The 16,746-nt window shown below is 54.3% G+C and overlaps 1 protein-coding gene across 9 annotated transcripts; it reads left to right on the forward strand.

Moving 5' to 3' along the window:
* Positions 1-81: 81 nt before the first annotated feature.
* On the forward strand, positions 82-16,746 carry SSTR3 (somatostatin receptor 3). Of its 9 annotated transcripts, none has more exons than XM_074326355.2 (6): positions 4,045-4,144; positions 5,547-5,691; positions 6,428-6,928; positions 7,035-8,687; positions 8,904-9,052; positions 13,186-16,746. In XM_074326355.2, the coding sequence occupies exon 6, from the start codon at positions 13,222-13,224 to the stop codon at positions 14,491-14,493; it is 1,272 nt and encodes a 423-aa protein (XP_074182456.2). In that variant the 5' UTR covers positions 4,045-4,144; positions 5,547-5,691; positions 6,428-6,928; positions 7,035-8,687; positions 8,904-9,052; positions 13,186-13,221; the 3' UTR covers positions 14,494-16,746. The 9 variants fall into 9 exon arrangements, with proteins under 9 accessions (XP_074182452.2, XP_074182456.2, XP_074182457.2 ...); XM_074326356.2 differs by having other exon boundaries at positions 7,074-8,687; XM_074326352.2 differs by having other exon boundaries at positions 6,428-6,642; positions 6,746-8,687.

Below are 16,746 nucleotides of genomic sequence, written 5' to 3' on the forward strand. Positions count from 1 at the left end.
CTTTCCTGCACCTCTTTATTTTGTCTTCTGCTGTCTGGTTCATTCTCAGGAAGGTGACTCTCAGGACTCCACCCTTCCAGGTTCAAGTTCAACAACAACCAAAAAGAGCAAGTGTTTGCCCAGGCAAAGTTCTAATTAAGGTTTGCTCTGATTGGACCAGCTCAGGGTCTGATCGGACCCTTTCAACCAATCATATTTGGCAGCGAGATGCTGTGCCCTGATTGGCCAGGCCGGGATTACTTGTTAGCTAGAGCAAGGAGTGGGGACAACCCTGACAAATCACATACAGCAGGGTAGAGGCCTTGGTCTCCAAATGGAGACCCAGAGCCATGCTGGAATTTGGGAATATGGATGGTTGGCATCCAGAAATCCCCACCTCTACTCCTGGAGGTCACAGGAGAGTGTCCCAAAAGTGTAAGGAAGCATTGCCAGTTCCAGCAGGTACTAACTAAAGGTGAGTTTCTTTAGATGAAAGATGGGGCCATTGAAAAGATTTAAAAAGTTCATCCATAAAGCACAGTGGTTCCTGGTATGGAGTTGGTCGCCTTAGTGTTTCTCAATTTACCAATGCCAGACTCGCCACTCCAGTGTAGAATTACGCACCTCTTTCTAAATTTCATCCATTTATTCAACACACAATTATTGAGCACCTAGTCTGTGCCAGGTACTGTTCTAGGTGGGGGGCAGGTGGCACCCAGGTGTGGGGATTCAGTTCCTTACCTAGTGTGCTGACACTCTAGAGAGGCTAAAATAAAGGAATAAAAAAAGAGATACAAGACCTTGTCCCTTACAGCTCAGAAGTGCCCCTATGCCCAGCCAGTGAAATGCTTTGGGTTTCTGTTTTCTGCTCTCCCAGTGTCCCGGCCACCCCCACTGCCCCCAAAGTCCTGAAGTTCTGAGGCAGGACCTTCCAGCTCACTGACTCCCAGGAGCCTCACCCTCTTGAAAGGGCCCGGGTCGGGGGGTGAGGGTAGAACCCTACGGCCTTGATTACTTTTAGCTCAGATGAGTCTGTTATGTTTTAAAAGTTACTTCTATGAAACAAATAAAAAAACACATGAAAACCAACACATATATGACATAAACACAGATGTGGTGGGTCAGAGCCCACACCTGAATCCATTCAATGTTTAAAAGCCCTGAGGCGACCCCTCCAGTCAACTAGAGTCCAAGGGGAGTCTCTTTTTGCACCCTGCTCTTCTTGTGTCCTGTAACCCATGGCCTGAGAAGCCTGGCCACACGCCGCCCCCCTCTCTCCTCCTGCACTCACATCCCCATTGTCAGACTGAACTCTCATTTCCTCAAAGCCACATTCACCCTTCTTGCACTCTGAGGAGTTTGCACAGCTGTTCTGGTCCCCTTTCCTAGAAAAACTTTCTCTGCTCCTCGAACTTCCCTGCACGCCAAGGGTTGGCTTCTTCCCCCGAACCTACCCCAGTGGACACAGTCCTTGTTTTATTTCAATAATAACGTCAGTAAATACATTCTCTCACCATTGTGGGGGGCTCACCTAGCACATATTATCTCATTTAATCCCCCTAGTAGCCTTCCAAGGTAAGTATAAACAGCTCTTTTTTTTCAGAGAAGGAAATGGAGACACAGGAGGGCACAGGAGTTAGAGAGCTCAACCCACTAAGGCAACACTCTGCTTTTCCACCCTCTTCTACTACACCCATCCTCCTTGCTAGTAGACTCCTAGCTTCATGCAAAGCAGCAATGTATCTAGCCCCAGACAAAAATACTTGTTTTCCCAGCCTGCTTTGCAGCTGGGAGTTCTAAGATCGCACAGTTCTAGCCAACAGGACATAAGTGAAAGTCAGCTGGAGAGGTAACATCTGTGAAAGTTTTTGTTTTCTTCCATAAAAAATGATAGGCCCAGCTGAACTGCCCTTTGTTTTGTCCCCTTCCCTGTCTGGAATACTGATAAGATGTCTGGAGCTGTAGCAGCCATCTTGCAAACTTGAAGCACAACCATGAAGATACAAGCTAACATGCTAAGAATAGAGGAACAGAAAGATAAAAGGAGCCTGGATCTTTGACAATTTTGGTGCGCAGCTGAACCAAAGCCAATGGCTGCCTTATTATGGGAACAAAATGAAAATGAAACTATTAATACCTATTTGTTTACTCGCTGTTGGTCAGGACTTCTGTTACTGTCAGCTGATGGCATTTGTCACAGGTCTTAGGACTCCTAGCCTTGTGCTCTTTCCAACGTATCACTATGCCCAGCGGTTACTGGTTACGGGGTGAGTCACTTGTTTCTGCTCTACAAATTGGCTGAGGACCAGAGGCTCTTTCGATAGGAAAGAGTAAACTGTTTTGAAACAGGAAGAACTGTTGGTTGTGGGCAGGAGCTGACAACATGGTGATTCGACAGCAACCACTCCCGAGCACCCACCCACCCAGTCCAACGTGGCCCCTTGCCATGCAATCATCACCTGGCAGGCGGGAAGGCACTGGCCAGATAAGACTACTTCATTTAGGGCTCTCCATCACGGAGCCTGGCTTCTCCTTGTTTCTTCTTCCAAAGCAGAGGTCTGGGGGTCCCCCTGGCTCCTCCCATTCCTTCAACCCCACACTCACTGGTCACCAAACGTGGACAAGTCTGCCTCTTCAAATCTGTTAAACGCATCTCCTTATCAGGCCCACCACTGCTGCTGCCTGCTCTAGGCCTTGCATCTCGTCTCTGGACAGTAGTTACAGCCTCCTTTCTGGCCTCCTGCCTCCACTCCCTCTGCTGATACTCCAGCCTCCACTAGGCAACTGGGGGATCTTCCTCATTAACAAACACATTTGCCACTCAGATGCCGCAATGGACTCCTGTTGCCCTCAAAAATGCTTATACAGCATTGATTCATTCGATCATGTAATCATTCAGCAAACAGGTATTGAGACTATGTGCTAAACACAGGGTTTGAGGGTGGGTTAAGCGTGGGTCTGCTCTTAGGAGCTCACAGCCCAATGGGGAGCTGCCAAGTCTTCAGAGAGCCCAGAAAAATGTCCCTTCTGCTTGGATGGCTCACCATGACCCTAGCAAGTACGTGATACATGCTGTATAAATGTTTGTTGTTAATGTAAATGAATAAGCAGATGAAAGGATGGACTTTAATGGAGAGAGAGAACCAACCCTTCCAGTGACCCCGCTGAGCCCAACCTTCCCGCCATCCTTGCCAAGGCACCAGTCGTGGGCATGAGCCATCTTGGATGTGCTAGCCCAGTCGAGTCCGAGAATGAATGCAGCCTCAGCCAACGTCATGTGGAGCCGAAGAGCCACCCAGCTGAGCCCAGCCTCCCACAGTCGTGAGAGATGATAAAATGGTATACCGAAACAATTTTCCAACAACAGTTTTTTTCTGACTTTTGGGGGCCTAAGTTCCTGCTGTCTTTTCCTTTGATCTTTTACCTCTCCTTCTTATCCTCTTCATTCCCACACGGCCCAAGAAATGTTCACCTGTGGGGTCATTTGACTTCAGCCGGGCTTCATTGGTTGTGGGAAGCAGGGCACGGTAGGCTCAGTGGAGGGAGATAGAGATCTAGGATTGTTCTAGAAGACTTCTGAAAGCCTCCAGGGAGGTGACACAATGAGCAGTCATCTGTATAATCTGAAGTTCAACTCAGTTACCATGTACTAACCATGCTCTGTGTCAAACTGTGCCAGCAGCTGGAGGTAAAGAGAGGGGTGAGACCCAGCCCTCTGCTCCCCAGGGGCTCAGAGGCCGGTGGGAGAGACAGACGTGTAAGTCAACACCCGCCATGTGGTGTGATCCACATACCACAGAAGTGTATTCAGTATAGAAAGGAAGAGACTCTGGCCTCACGGTGCCGAGGTAGAGAGGTTTCCGCTCCCTCCACCTTGCTGAAAAGCAGCCACCACGATAAGCAGAACATGAAACAGAAACACAAACTCTCGTCTTTAAAGAAACCAGGCGACACCTGTGAGCCCAAACCACAGCACCCAAGCAGAAGAGCAGATGGAGGTGTGGTAAATGATTTAACAGAGCCTCTGCAAGGCAAACGGAACTGCCTGCTGTTCCGTGACGAGGTGGGTGGGGAGGTTTGGAGATGGAAGAGATGCAAATCAACTGGCCTTGCAGAACCCCAGGGAGTCTCCCGGGTTGGGGACCCAGACACCCCAGGTGCCAAGGTAGGAGGCTGAAAGCAGGGGCTTTGTTTGGAAGGCTGTTTAAGGAGCTGTTAGATTCCAGGTCTTCCCCTCTGCACTTTGAAGCTGTGGGACCATTCCTTTCCAACGCGGGCAGGAAAAATCCAGCCAGAGAGCTCTGGACCCAAGGCCACTGGCTACTGAGTGGGCGGGGGTGAGGCTCTAGACTGATTATTGGGGGTGTCGCAGATTTGATGATGCTTAGCAGGTATTACTCCCTCCCAATAAACACTCACCAGGGGAGGAGCGTACTTCTGTTCTCCAATGATGCTGGCCTTGGTCATGTGACTTGCTTTTGGCCAGTGGGTTGTTAGCATATGTATCACAAGGAGAGACCTGAGTGTGTCTGTGCCCTTGGGCATGCTCTCTTGTGCTGACAAAAGTACATGCCCTGATAAGCCTGCTGGCTCAGAGAGTATAAGAGTAGTACCCCTGGGAACTGCTGCTGTAGAAGGAAATTAACTAATTCCATTCTTGCAGCAACCCTATGTAGTAGGTATTTAAAATGGGGGACTAAGGCTCAGAGAGGTTAAGTCACAGATCCAAGGTCACACAGCAATAAATGGCAAAGCTGAGGTTTAACCCCAGTAGGGACTGACCCAGCAGGGACTGATGAACCAGAGGACACCCTTAAAGGGGACTCCAGTGACAAAGCCCCAGGAGCTGGGCTGAGAACACATTTTGGCTCATCTCATCTTATTTGAGAGGACAGACCACAGCATCTGTAGTGGAGGCCTCCATCCTGCATTGTGGTTGGCTCTGGCATAAGCACTGCAGGGCAGAGGAGGCTCTGTCCTGGCTTTCAGGGACGGGAGGAGCCTGAGTCCCAGCTCCTGGAAAACCACCTGTCTGATGGTGGAGGCCCACTTTCTGCACTTGGGGTGACTTCCAGTCTGAGGGTGGAGACATGGCCCTAGTTTTGAGGAAGCCAAGGTGTGATGGGAGAGACATAGCATTGTCCTATCTTGGGGAGTCAGGCCAGGAAGCCCCTCCAGGTTACAAGGCAGACATGACAACACTGAAGTGCCGGGTTCAGGCCTGAGGTTAGAGGCACTCACACTCCAGGAACTCAATGCCGAGCAGGGCTGGGCCACCCCACGGTTCCCAGACACCCAGCATCCCCTGATCCCCAAAGCTCACAGGTATAAAGTTGCACTTCCTCTTTCTGCCCTGCCACTCCCAGGAGGAGGGGCTGGTCAGGGTCACTTCTGCTCTTGGACAGCCCCTGGGTGGGAGTTGTGTTGGTGTCTAACTCAGGTCACACCTGCCCCCAGCCTGGTGCTCAGAACCCCTCCGGCCCCCAGCAGACGCTCAGTCTCCCCTCCTTTCCACCATCCTGCCCACTAACCATCTATCTCTCTTCTTTTCCTCATTAAACATGCAGCAAATGCCTACTGTGCCAGGCTGATGCCAGGCCTGGGGACAGAGTGAGGAACCACAGTCTTCCCCTCCAGAGCTCACAGACCAGCACAGAGGACGCAGGTCCCTGAGCTGAGTCTTGATGAGCTCAGATCAGAGGCCATATGGGGGTGAGAGCTCTGGGAAGTCTCAGGGAGGGGCCTAGTTAACCCAGGGCAGGGATGGCTCAGGAGGAGGCACCTGAAGAGGACTTGTCTTATATGTGGGGATGAGCTGGTGTGAGACACAGTGTGCGTGGGGGTCAGGTGTGGGGTGTGGAACAGCCTGTGCAAAGGCCCTGAAGAGAACACACACTCACTGGGTCCTGACTGCTGAGCCTTTGAAAAACATGCATCAGGTCACCAACTCCTCTGCTCACACCTTGGGAGGCTCCCAACCCAACCAGACTCAGACAACAGGCCCTACATGGTCTGACATGGTGGCCTCCCCTGCCTCCCTCCTTTCCAGCCATACCAGTCTCCTCTCTATCCTTCAAACACACAAGCTTGTCCCCACCTCCCCTTTCCTCTGCCTGGGGCTCTTCCCCACACATTTGCTCAGTCTCTTTCACTGCTTCAGAACGGCCTTCTGAACTCACCCATCTAATGGCGAATGAAAGACTGAATGACTGACTGAACGAACAAATGAATGAATGAATGAGGCTGGGTGTGCCTGGAGCATAGGTAGGCAAGGGAAATCAGCAGAGGAGGAGACAGGGGCAGGTGGCAAGGCTGGAATGGTATAAAGCCTGGTGGGTGAAGAGAAGCCACAGGAGGCCCTGGGCAGGGAAGGGGCAGTGCCACGGAACCCCTCCCTCACTCCCAGGAGCTGCCTCAGAGCTCTCATACTCCTCATGAACTTATACAGACAGAAGACTGAAGCCTGGAAGAAGAGCCTTGCCCTGGGCCCCCGGGGCGAGTGGAAGGACAGCGTCAAGGGGCTGGGGACTCCAGGCGCAAGCAGATGTGTCCTGGGTCCCATTGTGCGCTGCAGCAGCCAGGATGGCAGGCACTTCTGGAGGAATTGGATTCCTGGTTCTTTGAAGACCTGCTATATATCAGCCCTGGGGACCTAGTGACCAAGTAGGTGCAGCCCTGGTCCTGAGGAATGGGGCCTGGATGGTGCCTGGCACACAGCCGATGCTCAACACAGACTCATTTCCTTCCTCCTGCTCTTCCCTGACAGCTACCCGCTTGCCCTCCTGAGAAGGGGTCAGGCCGCTTGGTGGCAAGGTGCTTGGGAGTACACCTTTGGCACAGGCTGTTGGGTTTCTCCACTCCCTGGCTGTGTGATCTGAGTAAACTGCTCTCCCTCTCTGACCCCAGCTTCCTTATCTGTAAACTGGATGCACTAACTCTGCTTACCACGGTGGGTATGGCTGAGAATGTGCGTGAAGCAGCGGCTATAGTATTAACAAAAATAGCCTTCATTACTGATTGACCGTTAGGGGTTTGTAATGCTCCCATTGAGACAGGATCTTAGGATTGATTTAGTCTAACCTCCCGTGACCCAGATGAGGAAACTGAGACCTAGAGTGGGGACATCATGCCCAACGTCACGTGGCCAGTCAGCACAAGCCGGGTGCAGTGACAGGAGCAGCCAGGCCTGTGCTCAGGCCGCAGGCAGAGCATATTAAACCCAGGGGCCAAACCTGCCTGCCGCTTGTATGCAGCCTGCCAGGTAAGAATGGCTTTTACAGATGACCGCTTGCAACTGATTTGATGAGGGGAAAAACGAACTTTGAACTCCAAGAAAGCCAAATGTTATCCCCTGCAAAAGAATTCTATTCTTCTCAGCAGTAGACCTGTATTACAAAAGCTTGTTGTTGTCAATTATTATTATTCTATTTTGAATTTTGTCAGTTTACAAAGGATAGACATTTGTTTTCTCCTGTATCACGTCTTTGATTTTGCCTCCTGGACCTCAGAGCCTGCCGTGTTTATTCTTTACCTTGTCATTCCACGCCTCACCCTGCCTGGCGCCTTCCAGACTCAACCAGTCTCACGACTAACGACCCCCACCTGGCCTTCCTCTGTGGCTGGTGTCTAGCTTGTGGCTGCTGAATAGGACTTTGGACTCCCAGTTCAGTGCTCACCCCATACTCCCAGGCCTCTTGGTGACACTGCTCAACCCCACACCCACCTGGCCTCTGGACCCAGCTGTCACCCTGGGGGATGTGTGCCATGGTGGTCTCGGGGGGTTGCGTCTGGCCCCTGGCTCTCAGTCCCTAGCTCCCCTGAGCACCACACTTCTCTCAACCCCCCGTGGGAGCCAAGGCCAGCGTGGGTGGCTGAAATCTCCCCGGTAACAGGGCCTGCCCCCCACCCCCAGCCTCCTCCCCTACCCTGCTGTCCCTCCTCCCTCACCCCAGCACCTGCTCTCCAGCCCCTCAGCCCCTCCTCCCAGCCCCTCCCTCACCCCCATTCCTGCTCCCTCATTCCCTGGCTCTCCATGTCACCATCTGTGGCACAATCCTTCTCTGTCACTCTCCCTGCCACCCCCTCCTTCTCCTTCCTCGCTCTCTAGTCCTGCCTCTCTCCGCATCTCTCCCTCTCGCCCCTTCTCTCGCTCTCTTTCCTCCTCCTTCTCTTCTCCCTGTCACGCATTTCGCATCACTCCCCCTCATTCTGGCTTTCCACCCACTCACTGTTCTCTCTCTCTCTCTCTCTCTCTCTCTCTCTCTTCCTTTTTCTCTCTCTCTCTCTCTCCCCACCTCCGACTGACACCCCTTTTCCCTCTATCTCTATTGGCTCCTTAATAGTCCTCTGGTCCCCATTTTTCTTCTTTCCTTGGGAGGCTTCTTCCTCCACCCCGACCCCGGGCTCCTGCTTGCAGAACCCCCATCTGTGCCCCTACCCTCCAGGAGGAGTCCTGGAGATGGGGGGTGACGCACCAGGCGCTGGTGGGAAGTCACGGCCGGAGACCAGATGGGAGAGGCGCTGTGGGCAGACGTGGCTACCACAGGCCTAGGAGGGGGCCCGGGCCGCAAGCGGTATAGAAGTGGGCATTGTGTGGGGATCCCAGCTACGGGGTGCTCTGGGGGCACCTGGGGACTGGGCAGGGAGACGGGGCAGCAGAATGATAACCAGCTTGGCAGCAAGGAGGGGAGCCCTCACCCCACGGGCAGGTAAGGAGGCTGGGGCCGGGGTGGGGTCCTGGAGGGTGGGGTCCTGGAGTCCCCCCTCTGTCCAGAAAGAACTTGGGAGGTTGGAGCTGGGGGCTGGGAGAGGGTGGGAAGGCTCAGGGTAAAAGGCCCTCCTGTGACCTCTTGGTGGGCTGCAGGGGTTGGGGGGACATCCATCTTGGAATTTGATGCCATGATTCTAGAATCTTGGATTCACAGCACAGCAGTGTCAGAGCTGGAAGAAACCAGAAGCATCATGTTACTTGGCCCCCTTGGCTCACCTGCCAGGCTTCCTGACTGAGCTCCCTGTCTGTGCTGGGCACTGTGCTCAGCACATTCCCGCGTAATCTTTACAGCAAACCTGGGAGGTGGGTATGCTTGTCTTCATTTTAATAGGAGGAAATTTGAGGTCCAGAGGAGAGAAGTGACTTGCCCAAGGTCACACAGCAATTTGGCATGATCGCTCTGTGGCAGAGCCCAAGCCCCCAACCTAGGGCTTGTGGTGTGTCCCTTGGGGTCAGATTCCAGGCCTGGGATGGGAGGGAGGTCGTTGACATTGACTAGCACAATCTGGGCCTCTTGGGGGAAGGCCCAGGGGAGCAGAGGGCCAGCAGAGTGCAGAGTCGGCCAGCAGAGTGCAGAGTCGACCAGCAGCCTGCATTGTCCAGAGCTGCTCCAGTCCCTGATTCCTCTCAGCAGGGTCAGGAGTTACTGATGGTTTAGAAGGAGGCACAACTGGGTTTGAATGCTGGCCTCCCACTTACCAGCTGGGTGACCTTGTGCAACTTACTGAACCTCTCTGAGCTTCAACTTCCTCCTCTCGCAAAACCCTCCCTCGTGGGCTCTGTAAGGATTTCATGATGTGAGTTTGAGGCCTCTACCCAGGAGCAACACCTCAGCTCACTTGGAGCTCTACTCTCTGAACTTCTTGGTCTGTCCATGACTCTCAATGTTCTGGGTATTGAGCTAGGTGCTTGGGTTAAAGAAATAAATAGTTCAGGATCCCTGCACCTGAAGGCTAGCACTCTAGAGGGGCTGGGGGCAGACACAGGGAGAACCACTGGGGTGTCTGGTGTCCCTGAGGTGCCATCCTAAATTGCTGTGGGGCTCAGAGCAGCCACTCACCCTCTCTGGGCCTCCATCCTCTCCCTAACCATTCTTTGAGGAGTCCGCCCCCAGCTTTCAGGCAAGCTTGTGCCAAAGATAAACCAGACAGGGAGGAAGAGTCCTTCCTCCCCCAGGATGAACTAGATCATGCACAGTATGCCAGCTCCTTAAAGACAAGGTGGCACCAAAATTGCAGGTCTGGCTGTCGCCTACAGAAAAATGTCATTTCCCTGTTTTTGGCACCCTGGCCCTTTGAACCTCAACAGGGAAGATGAGCCCAGGTAAGGGTGGGGGCAGGGCATCCGTGGGGGAGTGCCGGGCTCCTGGAGGGGCTGGGACAAAGCCAGGGCCTGGTGGGTCTGCTGTCCCTCCTCCATCAGGGCCATGTGTGCTTGTGTGAGGGGGTACACATGTATGTGCTCGGTGGGAGGGGGGCCGTCCTCAGAGCTCACGTCCAGGCTTCCGTGGGGGAGGGTATCTGTCCGTACCGCCTGGCAATCAGGTTTGCCTGCTCACTGCTCCTCTCTTGGGAACGAGCACTCTCCTTCCTCCTCCAGCGCTGGGTTGGATTTGGCCACCCTGTGGGGATGCTATAAAGAGGATCTGTGCACAGGGAGACAATTGGATGGATGGGTGACTTAGGGCTCCCTGGCCAAGGAAGCCAGGATGCTAAGGTCCCCGAGTCTGCAATCCCAGGTCTAAAAAGGGCTAATTCCAGCATTTTGGAACTCTAATATTCCTTGATTCAAGGACACAGAGTCTAAAGATCTATGACTCTACAACTCAGTTCTAAGAATCTAAAATTCTATTTTTAGGTCTCCAAGTGTCTAGGGATTTGGGTCCCTGACTCTAATAGTTCAAGCAAGGAGAGCTCTGAACAGGCTGGTGGGAGAGCTGGATGCCAGCTGGGTGCCCTGAGCAGCTGTGACTCTTAGGCAAGTGCATTCCCAGGCCTGGCCTCGTTCTGCCGGCCTGTGAATTGGAGGGGGATGGGGAGAGGGCCCTCCCAGTGCTGCCCCTTCCTAGCTATTTGACCAGAGCATGTGGCCTCACCTTTGTTCCCTGTTTATGCAGTGGCGATGACAGACATTAGTGTCTTCCTTGTAAGACCCCATAAGATGCAGCACGTCGCCAGCTTAGTCTGGAACCTGGCAATCTGGATCAGTGACAGGGAGCTGGCGGCACTGTTACAATCCCATGAGCCCACTGTTCAGATAGCCTCTCTGTTAGTGCCGCTGTCCCCAGCTCAGGAGAGCTGACGAGGGTCTGAGTGATCAGCGGCTTGAGGACAGTCTGGGGGTCTCCCCCCAGGCTTAGAGTAACAGGAAATAGGGGTGCTCTGAGACCAGCCTGGGGTATCATTAGGATGAGCCACAGCCAAGGGTTTCTTTGCCATTCTTGGCATTGCTTGCCTGGTGCCCCAGGTCATTGGGCAGGGGCACCCAGGCACCCCTGCCCACCCTGAGCTGTTTGCTCTGAGTTAGGGTCCCACCCCTTTCCAGGAGCTTTGCATCTCAAGGTGATGTCCTTATAGGGCAATGCGGTCCCCAGTTCCCTCTGGAGGCATTTCAAGCCCAGTGTTGGGATGGCAGGAAGATATTGCGCATGGGGGGAGATTATTAGGAAGAAGTGGGAGGTCCAGGCGCAAAGAAGACACCAGATTTCAGCTCTAGTCTGTCACTGGGCCTCCTGAGAGCCAGGAAGTGCTGCGGAGGGAGGGTAGCAAATCCGGAGGTAGGGGGCCTTTCCCAGCGGGACCTGAATTTCCACTGTCAGCCGTTCATCCCCCTTTTGCATCAAGATTTGTCCACTCTGGTTCCTCTGATTCATTTCACGCCTCCAACACTGATGCGGAGCTTATTCTTGTGTGAAAGGGACAGGAAGGAGCCGGGAAAAGGTTCAAAGCTGAATAAGAGCGTCTCCATACTGCAGGAGAGTCGAGTTTAGCAGGGAAGGCAGGAGTCCTCTCGTGTGTGGGAGGCACGACAGGTGCTAACAAAGTAAGTGGGGATGCAGCTTCCCACGGCGCCATTGAGCAGCTCTTACTCACACTTCAAGACCCATCTGAAATGCCCTCTTCTCAGGGAAGCCTGGCCTGCTGGTGCAGGGGCAAGAGGCTATTCTTGTGCTTACTTCCAGTGTATTGTGAATTTCTCCACCACAAGTTTCCCTCTGTGGGGAGAAAGGGTCCCAGCCACTCAACCCCCAGCAGATTCACAGCCAATCATCCTGGGCAGGGCCTTTGCGGGCACACATTGGATGGGCCAGACTGAGAAGGTCCCCAAGGGCTTGGACCCCCAGGAGAGAGGATACCCCTGAACCTGTGGTTCTCAATCTGATGAAAGCTCTGGCCTCTGCCCAGAAAAGACGCGAACACGTTAACTTTCATCAGAGTTTTAGGGGGTCACGGATCCTCTGAAGTTCATCTAGAGACCTGGGTTCAAGGTTAAGGACCTGTAATCTGCAGCAGTATTTTCAGATGTGAGGGCTGAGACCTGTTGGTGGGTGTCTTAGTCTGTTCAGGCTGTTATAACAGATTACCACAGATCGGGGGATGTAAAAACAACAGAAATTTATTTCTCACAGTTCTGGAGGCTGGAAGTCCAAGATCAAGGTGCTGGCACATTTGGTGTCTGGTGAGGGCCTACTTCCTGGTTCATAGACGGCCATGTTCTCATTGTGTCCCTATAGGGCAGAAGGGGCAAGGGAGCCCTCGGGGGTCTCCTTTAAAAGGGCACTAATGCCATTCACAAGGGCTCCCCCTCATGATCTAATTACCTCCCAAAGTCCTACCTCCTAATACCATCACACTGGGGGTTAGGATTTCAACATGAATTTGGTGGGGGGACACATTCAGTCTATAGCAGTGGGTGATTCAGTTGGGCCTCAGCCAGCTGGGACCATCATATATAAAAAGGGCAAGTGAGATTTTATGAAACACTATGACTTCATTGGGTTGCCATGTAAAATGCACTGGCACCAAAAATATTTGAAAAACATGGGTGTACAGAAAAGGGCCTATGATGTCATCGGCCGACTGAATGATCAACTGATCCCTTTATTGGACATTTGTGGAGTACTCACATTGTGCACAGGCAAAGGGACACAGTGGGGCACAGGCCAGTGCTGGTCCCTGCCCTTTGGAGCCAGACAAGCTTACATCCCACACCACACCCTAGCTGTGTGATACAGGGCGGTCACTCCACCTCTCTGAGACTCAGTTCCCTCATCTGAGAAATGGGGTTACCTTGCCAGCCCGTGCACAGTGAATGAGCTGGTGCATGTCAAACTCTGTCCGGATGCACAATAAGCCACCAAGTTCAGTGTGATGGGGGAGGGGCAGCTGGGAAAAGCCATCCTCTGTTATGACCCTGTGGTTTCCTCCCTCCTCCAGGCTAATAGCTGGCTGCTGACTGCCCTCCCTTCAGCCATGGACACAGCCGGCTATCCTTCATTGGTGCCCACGACCTTGGAAACTGGGAATGCCTCTTCCGCCTGGCCCCTGGATGCCCCCTTGGGAAACATGTCCGTGGCCCCAAGTTCGGCTGGGCTGGCCGTCCGCGGTGTCCTGATCCCACTGGTCTACTTGGTGGTGTGCGTGGTGGGTCTGCTGGGCAACTCACTGGTTATCTATGTGGTCCTGCGGCACACAGCCAGCCTGTCAGTCACCAACGTCTACATCCTCAACCTGGCGCTGGCCGATGAGCTCTTCATGCTGGGGCTGCCCTTCCTGGCTGCCCAGAATGCCCTGTCCTACTGGCCCTTCGGCTCCCTCATGTGCCGCCTGGTCATGGCCGTGGACGGCATCAACCAGTTCACCAGCATCTTCTGTCTCACTGTCATGAGTGTGGATCGTTACTTGGCGGTGGTACATCCCACCCGCTCAGCCCGCTGGCGCACGACACCAGTGGCCCGCACCGTCAGCGCGGCTGTCTGGGTGGCCTCAGCAGTGGTGGTACTGCCCGTGGTGGTCTTCTCGGGCGTGCCCCGGGGCATGAGCACCTGCCACATGCAGTGGCCTGAGCCGGCGGCGGCCTGGAGAGCTGGCTTCATCATCTACACGGCTGCGCTGGGTTTCTTTGGGCCACTGCTGGTCATCTGTCTCTGCTACCTGCTCATTGTGGTCAAGGTGCGCTCAGCAGGAAGGCGGGTGTGGGCACCCTCGTGCCAGCGGCGGCGGCGCTCCGAGCGCAGGGTCACGCGCATGGTGGTGGCCGTGGTGGCGCTCTTCGTCCTCTGCTGGATGCCTTTCTATGTGCTCAACATCATCAACGTGGTGTGCCCGCTGCCCGAGGAGCCCGCCTTCTTCGGCCTCTACTTCCTGGTGGTGGCGCTGCCCTATGCCAACAGCTGTGCCAACCCCATCCTGTATGGCTTCCTCTCCTACCGCTTCAAGCAGGGCTTCCGCCGGGTCCTGCTGCGGCCTTCCCGCCGTGTACGCAGCCAGGAGCCCCCGGTGGGGCCTCCAGAGAAGACAGAGGAGGAGGATGAGGAGGAAGATGGGGAGGAGGGTGGGGAGCAGGGGGCGGGGAAGCAGGGGGAGGGGAAGGAGATGAATGGCTGGGTCAGCCAGATCACACAGCCTAGCACCAGTGGGCAGGAGCGGCCGCCCAGCCGGATGGCTGGCAAGGAGCAGCAGTTCCTACCCCAAGAGACCTCAGCTGGGGAAAAGTCGGGCACACTGCATATCAGCTGTCTGTAGGGGTCTGTGGAGGGCCAGCGTAGCTCGAGGACAGGGCAGAGGCTGTGGGTGCACCTAGGTGCCCCAGGTGCCAGGGGCCGTGATGGGATGTTCCGATCCCATTGCTACTGAGACTCACCACGTGATCTCGGATAGGCCATTTCCCTTCGCCGTTTCCCTTCTCTGAGCCTCGTGTTCTCCTCTGTGACTCAGGGATGGAAGCAATTGGCCTAGACGAGCTCTGCTGGATGAAAAGACTGGAGGAACGTCATGGCAGGGCTGACCTTCCTGAGCAGGGCCCAGATTAAGGCACAGGTGCAGACTGGCCATCCTCTTCAGCGACAGAGCATCCTCATGGATTGATCTGAATCTTGGCCCTCAGAGCGATAAACCGAGGCTGGGGTGTCCTGGGCTCAGAGTCAGGTTCATAGGAAAGGGACTGGGGCCCGGTTCACAGGGACCTGGACCAGGGCCCCAAATAGACGAAAGTCTTACCCCATGGGGAGGAGGGGTGTGAGATTTCTTAGGCCCCCATCAACTCTCCCCTACTTGCTACAAGGCTTTGAGCCAGCTCTTCTCTCTGGGCCACAGGCCTCACCTGCTGAGCAACCCAATATCCTCCAGGCCCTCTTGGCACAGTCAGGCCAGGACCCCTGTGCTCCTGGACATGAGGTGAGGAGGTGGGTTTTCCAGGAAGCTTATTAAGTCCAGGTGCAGGGTCCCTTACTGCCCTTTCCAAGGCCTGAGTCAAATTTTGTACTTGTAATTTTGTATTGCTTTTCTTAAAGAGGGACCCCAAACTGCATAAGCTTAGGCCACCCCAAGCCTAGCTCAGCCCCTTTGGAAGCCAGCCGACCAAACCCCAAAGCAGCTCACTTTGTGTCCTGTGGCGGGAGTAGGGTCGGGGAGGGGGTGGAGTAGAGGGGAGTGTGTTTCTGGGTCTTTGAGAGCTCTGGAAACCTCCTCAGAGAAGAAATCATCCCGGTTCCTCCCTTCACAGTGACCAGGGCAGGGACCTGGCCCAGGCAGACTGGCCTGGAAAGGCAGAGGGTCTAAACAGTGCGGAGAGGAGAAGGGGGAAGAGGAGAAAGAAGAGATAGAAGGCGGAGGAAGTGGAGGGAGGAGGAGGAAGATGGAAGACAGTTCTGTTCCTTGACATTGAGCTGTGCTTGGCCCCTCTGGGCTGAGCTCAGTTGCTGAATCGACGAAACTGAGTTGCCAATGCCAGGCCCAACCAGTGTCAAGGAAAGGATGACATCAGGGTAGAAAAGCAAATGCTCTAAAAGGTACAGGGCCAGCCCCCTTGAGGGCCTGCCAATGTTGGTCAGAAGCGCTTGGCTTTGACGGCAGCCGGAGGGTAGAGCTGAGACACAGGGTCTGACAGGTCCGGAGCAGGCCTCCTGTCTTCTAAGTTCTCCAGGGCTATAGGTTGGGAAGGCCCAGGGAAAACAAGACAAAAGGCGGCTGGAGTGGGACCACAGGCTAGGCCTGGACTAGCCTGGACTCCATCCCAGAGACGAACTCTTAGAGCAACAGTGAGACCGGCCCTAGGGAGAGTGGTACCTCTGGCTAAATCCCCCAACCCTCCACCCCACCAAGGGCAGAGGGTCCTCAGGGAAATCACATGAACCACAACTTGGGAAATCTACATCTTCAACTCACTTCTAGATCTTGGCTAGCCTTGACCTCTCTGGGCCTCAGTTTCCCTCTCATAAAAGGGAGGTGATAGTCCCAGCTTGCTTGCCTCCTGGGACTGAAGAAGGAAAATGGGTCATGCTGGATAAACTGCCGCGCACACTGCAATGGGTGGGGATAGGGTGTATCAGATTACAAAGTAGAGGTGGTCCTCTTGCCAAGCTTGACCTACACCCCCTTCTCCTTCACCAGGGACCTCTTTGTGTCTGGCCCTTGGGGATGAGAACACTTCAGGACATGACAAAGGGGGAGTTGGGGTGTCAGAAGCCAAGGATTAGGGAGGCAGGGCTTAGGAGAGTGTGCGGCCCCCTCAGGGGGAAGTAAGGTCACAAAACCAGATCTTGTGTGGAGGTTGGAGGCTAGAGGCCCAGCCCTCAGTCTGGGATTCCCCTGAGCAGGATCTGCGGGTCTGAGGGAAGAGGGCTCTCTGGCATTCCAGCACTCCCTGGGCAGCCCTGCCTTCCTGATTCCTGGGGCAGGTGAGCTTGTTCTGCAAGGGTGGCTGGGAGGCCCCTAGGGAAATCCTTTGCTGCTTCTACCCCTAGCTCTTGTCAATAAAGACAGTGACACCTGACAATA

The sequence above is a fragment of the Rhinolophus sinicus genome, chromosome 1 (assembly GCF_057876585.1).
Source record: "Rhinolophus sinicus isolate RSI-liver-muscle chromosome 1, RSI-T2T, whole genome shotgun sequence".
Lineage (NCBI taxonomy): Eukaryota > Metazoa > Chordata > Mammalia > Chiroptera > Rhinolophidae > Rhinolophus > Rhinolophus sinicus.

What these genes read in the sequence shown, in the direction of transcription:
- SSTR3 (XM_074326351.2), top strand. Translation starts at nt 13,222, where the DNA reads ATGGACACAGCCGGCTATCCTTCATTGGTGCCCACGACCTTGGAAACT.